The sequence below is a fragment of the Microcebus murinus genome, chromosome 4 (assembly GCF_040939455.1).
Source record: "Microcebus murinus isolate Inina chromosome 4, M.murinus_Inina_mat1.0, whole genome shotgun sequence".
NCBI lineage: Eukaryota > Metazoa > Chordata > Mammalia > Primates > Cheirogaleidae > Microcebus > Microcebus murinus.
Window position 1 is genome coordinate 2,507,539 of NC_134107.1, and position 9,209 is coordinate 2,516,747.

Below are 9,209 nucleotides of genomic sequence, written 5' to 3' on the forward strand. Positions count from 1 at the left end.
CACTGTCACACTGTCCATTTCCCAGGGGAGTCCAGCACAGAAACCCACCCGAGGCCACAGCCAGAAATAGAGTCAGAGTCAGGGCTAGGACCCCGAACCTCATAACTGAACTACGGATGAGCCCTCCGACAGATAATAAGCCCCAGGTTGGGGGGGCCTTGCATCCCCAAGTCCCAGGCCAGGGCCTCTCCCCCAAGACAAATCGGGAAGGCTGCCTCGTGGGGAAAGGACCCAGCGGGGGAAGAACCCAGGCAGGAGTGGGCGAGGGAGACTTCGGGGAAAGGGCGCGTTGCACGTGGGCCTGACGCCAGAGGCCCCGCGTCCAACTCCTCCCCAAGGGTTAAAAGGCCCCGGAGGAAAAGCAAGCACTTCAGCCCTGAGGCGATACGGACGTGACGTCGCCTCGCCTTAAAACAAGATACTCCGCCCCAAAGATGGAAAAGTGAACGGAAGCGGGAGGGGGAGGAAACACCTCCAACCGGAAGGAGGCCAGAAGAAGGCACTTCCGCCCTCCCTTAAGATGGCGCCGGCGGAAGGGGCGGGGCGCCGCCGAGCGGAGATGGCGGCGTCGAGGCTGGAGCTCAACCTGGTGCGGCTGCTGTGTCGCTGCGAGGCGATGGCAGCGGAGAAGCGGGACCCGGACGAGTGGCGTCTGGAGAAGGTGAGGAGAATTCCGCACGGCCGCGTATCGCCCGACTCCCGGAGGCTGGTTCCCGGAGCTGGAGGCCACACGGCCCGACTCTCCCGCCCGAGGAGCCATGCTGGCCACGCCCCTTCCGGTCAGCTCCGCCACGTCCACCTGCTGCTCCCGCCCCGTCGCTGGGGCCACGCCCACGTCCCTGGGGCCACGCCCCTCCCTGGTGGCCCCGCCTCCTCCCCTCTAGGCTCCTCCCATTTGCCGGCCGCCCCGGGCCCCTGGCCCTGACCCACGTGAGCAAGGGCCTGGGGAGGACCGGGCTGACACCCCACTTTCCCTCCCCAGTACGTGGGGGCCCTGGAGGACATGCTGCAGGCCCTGAAGGCCCACGCGAGGTGAGTGCCAACGCCGCGGGGGCTTCACATGCAGGACGTGGGGTTCTTAGTGCCCCCCAGGCCCAGCTGGGACCCCTCCTCGAGCTGGGGACAGTGGGCATTTCCTTTTTGTTTTTCTTATTTCAGCATATTATAGGGGTACAAAATTTAAGGTTTCAAATAATGCCCTTTCTTCCCCCCCCCGCATTTTCTTTCTCTTCTTCTTGCCCTCCAGCAAACCAGCCTCCGAGGTGATCAACGAGTATTCGCGCAAGGTGGACTTCCTGAAGGGGATGCTGCGGGCAGAGAAGCTGGTGAGCGGGGTCCCCTCTGCCCTCTCGCCCCGTCCTGCTCCCTGGGGCCCCCAGGGCCTGCCCCGCAGTGACCTCTCTTCCCACGTGTCTGCAGACCTCCTCCTCCGAGAAGGCGCTTGCCAACCAGCTCCTGGCCCCCGGCCGCGTGCCGACCACGGCCAGGGAGCGGGTGCCCGCCACCAGGACGGTGCACCTGCAGTCGCGGGCTCGGTACACCGGCGAGATGCGTGGCGAGCTGCTGGGCACGGTAGGGCTCCCTCTGGTCCCCCCCAACTCCCTGCACAGGGACGGGGCTTCAGCGCCTGGGGGGGGGTGGCCAGAATGACCATACTGTCAGGGACAGGGACCGCAGGGGGCCGTCCCGCAAGGCCAGGTGCTCTCCTGAGCATTTTACGTGGATCCGCTCAACGCTTCCCAACACATGCTGCCGTTGTTAACCGTTTGTAGACGAGGAAACTGAGGCTCAGAAGTCACGGGACTTGCCCAGGGTCCTGACTGAGGGCGGGGAGGCTCTGGGAGCAGAAAGGACAGGCTTGGGACAAAATAGGTGACATCGTGCCTGCCTCTTCCTTCTGCCCACAGGACTCTGCCAGAGGTGAGTGAGCTCGTCCGGAGCAGGACTTGAGACCCCGCTGCCTGGGACGAGGCATGCCTCCCTGCCGCCCCTCACGCCCAGCCCGGGGTGACAGTGTCCCCCCGAGTCATCCCTGGAGGGGGAGCCGGGACAGAGGAGGTGACCCCCAGAGGAGACAGAGCTGGACATAGGCAGTCCCCGGAGCCGAGGCTGGGCCGGAGGCAGGGCCCGGGTTCTGGGGTGGCCCGGGTGTGGGGGGGGGAGCGTCCTAGAAGAGGGGTGTTGAGGCCGGAGCCTGGGGCACGAGCAGGGCGGCTGGACAGGCGGCACTGTGAGGAGCAGACGGCGCGGGCAGGGCGGGAGTCTGGGCGCAGGAAGCCGAACCCCTCCTTCCCCCTGCTCGGCCCGTTTCGCTTTCAGAGCCTGCGCTGGGCGTGCGGAGGAGAACGTGAGTGTCCGCAGCCGCGGGTGGGGGGGAGGGTGCTGGACAAACCCTGGGCCACAGAGGCACGGCCGCCAGGGTGCAAGCCACCCGCCGGAGACCGGTTCTGGGGACGCTCTTCCCAGAAGCCAAAGCAAAAGGGGGGTGGGAAACTGAGGCCCAAGCAGGGCCGTACCTGGAGCCGTGACCTTTGGGCTCCCTGGGAACGCGTTCGCCTCTCCCCCTTCCCCGACCCCGTCTCTCACGCCCTCCTGTCCCCACGTCCCCGCGCATGGGACCAGTGGAGCGGCAGGGTCCGGGCCAGCAGATGAAAAGCAGTCGGCAGCTGAGTTAGACTTCGTCCTGCAACGGCACCAGGACCTCCAGGAAAAGCTGGCGGAGGAGATGCTGGGCCTGGCCCGGAGCCTCAAGACCAACACGCTGGCGGCCCAGAGCGTCATCAAGAAGGACAACCAGGTGTGGGAGCTGGGGGAACTCTCCAGCCTCCCTGCCCTGGGGCCTTGGAGAAGGCTTCCCAGCACCGTGGCACTGTGGCTGGGGCTTTGCAGGATGAATAGGAGTTTGGTAGAAGGCAGAAATGGCATTCCCAGCAGAGAGCAGCACAACACTGGCCAGGGCCGAGAGAGAGGGGCAGGCCCGCCCCGGGGGCAGCGGGGAGAGGCCGGACTTGGCGCCAGTCCCGCTGACACTGTCCCCGCCTCACCCACAGACCCTGTCGCACTCGCTGAAGATGGCCGACCAGAGTCTGGAGAAGCTGAAGACGGAGTCCGAGCGCCTGGAGCAGCACACGCAGAAGTCGGTCAACTGGCTGCTCTGGGCCATGCTCATCGTCGTCTGCTTCATCTTCATCAGCATGATCCTGTTCATCCGCATCATGCCCAAGCTCAAATAAAGCCCCGCCCCGCCCGGCTGCTGTCTCCTCTCTGCCCCTCGCCCCGGTCCAGGGGTCGCTTTGGGGCTGGGCCCTGAGAGCCACAGAAAGCGCGAGACCAAGAGAGGAAGAAGGGGCCAGGCGCGGTGGCTTGCACCTGTCATCCCGGCACTCTGGGAGGCCGAGGCGGGAGGATCGCTCGAGGTCAGGAGTTTGAGACCAGCCTGAGCAAGAGCGAGACCCCGTCTCTGCTATAAAATAGAAAGAAATTAATTGGCCAACTAAAAATATATAGAGAAAATTAGCCGGGCATGGTGGCACATGCCTGTAGTCCCAGCTACTCGGGAGGCTGAGGCAGGAGGATCGCTTGAGCCCAGGAGTCTGAGGTTGCTGTGAGCGAGGCTGACGCCATGGCACTCACTCTAGCCTGGGCAACAGAGTGAGACTCTGTCTCCAAAAAAAAAGGCCACTTTCTGGTCATTTCAGCAGAGGACTGGGAGGGCCCTGGCTTGGGCTGTGGAGCAGGAACCCCGGGGAGACAGTGGGTCCTAGGCTCTGTTCACCCCAACTTCAGACAGCACAGCCTGAAAGGGCAGTTATTGAGGTCGGTCGGTAAAGGAAGGAGGGTGGACAGGTGACAGGTGCTTCAGGTGTCTGTCCCTTGAGAACATGAACAGGCATGAACGTGAACCCCCTACGGCCCTGTTTTTCCAGTGCTATGCTCTCTGCCTTCTACCAAACTCCTATTCATCCAGCAAAGCCCTAACCACGATGGCCCTGTGGCTGGGAAGCCTTCTCCAATACCCCAGGACAGGCCCCAGAGAGGGCATCATCCACAAGTGTTCACTCCAGTGAGCGTCAGTGAGGTCGACCCCCATCAACACAGGTCTTGGGGTATCCCATTTATAATAGCAACAGAAAAGATACACCGCCCAGTTAAATTTTCTTGATATATGAAGAACTCCTAAAAATCAGTAAGCCCAGGTGCAGCGGCTCCTGCCTGTAATCCTAGCACTTTTGGGGCAGGGAGCGGGCAAACAGGGAGGATTGCTTGAGTCCAGGAGTTTGAGACCAGCATGAGCAACATAAAGGCACCCCTAAGAGATCTCTACAAAAAATAGAAAAATGAGCCGGGCGTGGTGGCGCACACCTGTAGTCCCAGCTACTCGGGAGGCTGAGGCAGGAGGATCGCTGAGCCCCGGAGACTGAGGTTGCTGTGAGCGAGGCTGACACCACGGCACTCACTCTAGCCCGGGGTGACAGAGTGAGACTCTGTCTCAAATAAATAATAAGAGCAGCCTGGATTATATAGTGAGACCTCATCTCTTACACACACAAAGATTCGCAGGATATGAACAGGAAAACAAATACAAATGGTTTCTGAACTTTTTCACTCACCAGATTAGGTCATATTCTAAACTTCAAAGATATAGGGCCGGGCGCGGCGGCTCACGCCTGTCATCCCAGCACTCTGGGAGGCCGAGGCGGGCGGATCGCTGGAGGTCAGGAGTTTGAGACCAGCCTGAGCAAGAGCGAGACCCCGTCTCTACTATAAATAGAAAGAAATTAATTGGCCAACTAATATATATGGAAAAAATGAGCCGGGCATGGTGGCGCATGCCTGTAGTCCCAGCTACTCGGGAGGCTGAGGCAGGAGGATCGCTTGAGCCCAGGAGTCTGAGGTTGCTGTGAGCGAGGCTGACGCCACAGCACTCACTCTAGCCTGGGCAACAGAGCGAGACTCTGTCTCAAAAAAAAACAAAAAAGAAAACAAAACAAAGAAAACAGGTCTCTTTGCCCAGTAATTCCATTTCTAGGAATTTATCGAAAGGATGATTGTCCCACATGCGGCCAAACTTTCACGCGAGTACTTTTGCAATCAACAAAACAGACATGTCCATCACTGAATTAGGATCTCTCCGGAAGGAGACAGGAATGTTTAATAACTGCTGCGCCTGGGGACGGGCGTGGGTGGGAAATTCACTTTTGCCCTGTGTGGGTTTCCTATTGTTTGAATTTTTCTAAATTATGCCTCTACTGATAAAAATTATAACTTTATAATTTCTGGGGGAAAAAAGTTAAGTTCGCGAAAACTACCTCGTTTTTGTTTTTTTTTTCCCAGACAAATGAAATGAGGGTCAGATAGAGTGACTAAATAGCCAGCTCTAGATACGCAGCGGGTCTGGGTCAAGGTGGGATTCGAACCTGTGTTTCGAGGGAGAGTGAGCGGGCCAGGCCCCGCCCCTCCCTGGAAGGCCACGCCCCCGCCCTCGGGTCCCGCCTCACACCGTAAGGCCACGCCCCCATGCGTCAGGCCCCGCCCCCGGCCTGCTAAGCGACCCTGCCAATCAGGTCCCGCGTTCAGTGAACGCGCAGCCCGGACTCGAGCGCCTCTCGCGCCGCGGACCCAGGCTCGGCGCCCCGGACGCTGGGACAGGTGACCGCGGGCGGCAGCGACCCGAGCGGCCTGCAGGCTGGGCGGGGGTCCCGGGGGGCTCCTCTGGGGGGCGGCGGCCCTGGGCTCCTCGCTGCCCGGAGGAGGGAAAGGCTCCGGCCGCACGGGGGGCTAACTCGAGCCCGCCCCACGCTGCGCGGTGACGTCACGGCTCTTTTGCATAGCGCCTTTCCGGGTTACGCGGCCGGGGGCGGGGCCGGGGCCGCGCCGAGGGCCAATGGCGTAGGCCTATGCAAATAGCGGCCGAGCGCGGGGCGCGCCCGCGGGCGGAGAGCCGGCCGCTCCCGGGCGCGCCCCCCGCGCGTGCGCCGCGCCTCCCCGCCGGCCCGCCCGCCGCCCGCGGGACCCGCGCCTCCCGGAGGCCGACGCCCGCCCGGCAGCGCCCGCAGACCCGCCCGCCTGGCCCCGGGCCCCCGGTGAGTCTGCCCGGGAGGGGCGCCCCAGGCCGGGCCCGGGCGCAGGGCTCGGGTCCCCCCGGGCCGCCCCGGTGACCGCGCCCGTGATCCCTGTGCTGCAGCAGCGGCCGGCGCCCCCGGGCCTCCCCCGGGCCCCCCGCGCTCCGCGCCCGCCGCAGCCTGGAGCCCGCAGGGCAACGCCCAGGAAGATCGCTTTTGAGGATGAGCTGCCCTCCCAGACTCGCCTGAGCCCCGAGAAGCCCGTCCGAGCCATCCCTGGTGGGCACGTGCCTGCCCGGCCTCACCCGGTGCCCGACTACGAGCTGTGAGTGGACCCCCGACCCCCCGTGTGATCCTGCATGCCTGGGAACGGGGAAGGGGCACTGAGGCTGGGGCTTTGACAGCTGAATAAGAGTTCGCCGGGGCCTGTAAGCCCGGCGTGAGCGAAGCAAAACAGACTAGGCGCACTGGGGAAAAGAGGGGAGCTGTTGCCACTCCCGCTCGCGCCTGATGCACGTCACTCGGCAGGAAGTACCCGGCGGTGAGCAGCGCGAGGGAGAGGAGGCGCTATGCCGCGGTGTTCGAGGACCAGCACGCGGAGTTCCTGGAGCTCCGGCGGGACGTGGGGCGCGCGCAGGCGAAGCTGCGGCAGCTGGAGGCCCTGCTCTGCGCCCTGCCTGCGCCCCGCAGCCAGGTGGGCTCCGCGGACGGGTCCTGCCCCGCGGCCCCACAGCCCGAGGGGACACCCGCTGGGGGCAGAGTCCTGAGACTCCCTCCTCTAGGCCGGCTGGGCACCGTGGCGTGTGTCCACGGCCAGCCCCGCAGGTCCTCCTTGGGCGGGCGGCTCCGCCCAGCCGTCCCCAGCCGTCCCCAGCCTTTTTGGCACCAGGGACATTTTGGGGGTGGGGGGCGGGGCTCAGGCGGTGACGCCAGCGGCGGGAGCGGCTCCCCGATTTCCTGAGCTTCACAGGTGGGTGCCTGTGCGCGGTCGGGGGGGTTGGGGACTGCAGTCGTTGTCTGTCTGAGCCTCAATTTCCCTTCCCGTCCTTGGATTCGCCCCTGGCTGAGCCCCTTTCCGCTCCTCTCCTTGCAGGAGGAGGCCCAGGTGGCGGCCCGCGTCTGCAGGGAGTTTGAGAGGAAGCGGAGGGTGAGTCTCAGGCCCCCCGGCCCGGCCTCAGCACCCCGGCCCGGCCTCGGCACCCCCGGCCCGGCCTCTGCACCCCCGGCCCGGCCTCTGCACCCCGGCCCGGCCTCAGCACCCCCGGCCCGGCCTCTGCACCCGGCCCGGCCTCTGCACCCCCGGCCCGGCCTCTGCACCCCCGGCCCGGCCTCAGCACCCCCGACCCGGCCTCTGCACCCCCGACCCGGCCTCTGCACCCCCGGCCCGGCCTCTGCACCCCCGGCCCGGCCTCAGCACCCCCGGCCCGGCCTCTGCACCCCGGCCCGGCCTCAGCACCCCCGGCCCTGCCTCGGCACCCCGGCCCGGCCTCTGCACCCCCGGCCCGGCCTCTGCACCCCCGGCCCCGCCTCTGCACCCCCGGCCCGGCCTCTGCACCCCCGGCCCGGCCCCTGCACCCCCGGCCCGGCCTCTGCACCCCGGCCCAACCCCTGCACCCCCGGCCCAACCCCTGCACCCCCGGCCCGGCCTCTGCACCCCAGCCCGGCCTCTGCACCCCGGCCCCGCCTCTGCAGCCCGCTCTCCCCTGCGCTGGAGCTGCAGCCCAGACCGCCGCGGTACGGTACCGCTGCTCTCGCCCTGCCCAGGCCCCTGGCTTCCTGGACAAGCAGGCCCGCTGCCACTACCTGAAGGGGAAACTGAGGCATCTCAAGACCCAGATCCAGAAATTCGACGACGGAGGAGGCAGCGAGGGCTCCGTGTACTTCTGAGCGTGCTGGCAGACAGGCGGGGGACAGAGAGGGGGGCCCTTGTTTCTCCCTGTGCCTCCGGCCGCCTGGGCTGGCTTTGCCTGACTGCAGGTGGCTCGGCCTTTGGGGCTCCTCTTCCAGGAAGCCTTCCCAGGACCTCCTCCGGGTCGCACGCAGACCCCAGCTCATGCCCGGGAAGTAGGTCTTGCTCTCCATCCCAGTGGAATAAACACGTATTAAACACCCACTGCGTACCGCTGCTTTACACTCTTGATTGATTTTGCTCAATTCTCGCCAAAACACCGTTCCTTCATCCTCCAGAGGGAAGAAGACGAGGTTCCCAGACAGGGACTTGTCAGGATCTCTAGGCAGGGTTTGTTTTATTTTATTTATTTCTTTTTTTGAGTCAGAGTCTCACTCTGTTGCCCGAGCTAGAGTGCCGTGGCGTCAGCCTCGCTCACAGCAACCTCAAACTCAAGTGATCCTCCTGCCTCAGCCTCCTGAGTAGCTGGGACTACAGGCATCCGCCACCACGCCCGGCTAATTTTTTCTATATATATTTTTAGTTGGCCAATTAATTTCTATTTATAGTAGAGACGGGGTCTCGCTCTTGCTCAGGCTGGTTTCGAACTCCTGACCTTGAGTGATCCGCCCACCTCGGCCTCCCAGAGTGCTGGGATGACAGGTGTGAGCCGTCGTGCCGGCCAGGATGTTTTTTTTTTTTTTTTAGTTACACGTGAGAAGAAACTGAACTCAAATTGGCTCAGGCACAAAACGGGAAATCTGGGCTCGTGGGACTAAAAACACCCAAGGCTTCCAGGTATGGCTTGATCCAGGGGCTCCAACGGCATCTTGGGAAACTTGGTATTTCCTGTCTTAGCTCGTGCCTTGCTTTAATTATATCCTTCCAGTTCCAAATCTTGCCATTGAGTAAATCTAACTGGCTAGCGTTGAGTCACATGACCTCGGATCACCGTGGCCAGGGCAACGGAAGGCTCTGATTGGCTGGGCTGAGGTCATGTGACAAGACTAGCCCCAGATGCTCCTCCCAAGGACAGTGGAGCCCAGACACCATCCCGTGGGCTCGACCCCACTGGCTGACCTCAGGCCAACCCGCCCTGCCCCCAGCCTCAGTTTCCCCACCCGTCCTACAAAAGCATCACCCGCCCAGTTGCACACAGTGGGACTGTTGTCAGGAAAGTGAGAGTGAGGGTGTAGACATTCCGGATGGCAGGAGGTGGGGACCCGCTGTGGGCTGCCCTCCTCTCTTCAGAAACACGG

The 9,209-nt window shown here is 63.7% G+C and overlaps 2 protein-coding genes across 2 annotated transcripts; both read left to right on the forward strand.

The window, feature by feature from the left end:
• Positions 1-489: 489 nt before the first annotated feature.
• USE1 (unconventional SNARE in the ER 1) lies at positions 490-3,250 on the forward strand. The gene is made up of 8 exons (XM_012755507.3): positions 490-661; positions 983-1,032; positions 1,247-1,325; positions 1,420-1,572; positions 1,908-1,920; positions 2,320-2,347; positions 2,623-2,797; positions 3,051-3,250. Exons 1-8 carry the CDS (start codon positions 521-523, stop codon positions 3,231-3,233), a joined length of 822 nt encoding a protein of 273 aa, XP_012610961.2. The 5' UTR covers positions 490-520; the 3' UTR covers positions 3,234-3,250.
• Positions 3,251-5,514: 2,264 nt separating this feature from the next.
• On the forward strand, positions 5,515-8,175 carry OCEL1 (occludin/ELL domain containing 1). The gene is made up of 6 exons (XM_076001508.1): positions 5,515-5,649; positions 5,832-6,083; positions 6,185-6,387; positions 6,591-6,756; positions 7,156-7,209; positions 7,827-8,175. The coding sequence occupies exons 2-6, from the start codon at positions 5,898-5,900 to the stop codon at positions 7,947-7,949; spliced, it is 732 nt and encodes a 243-aa protein (XP_075857623.1). The 5' UTR covers positions 5,515-5,649; positions 5,832-5,897; the 3' UTR covers positions 7,950-8,175.
• The last annotated feature ends 1,034 nt before the right edge of the window (positions 8,176-9,209 follow it).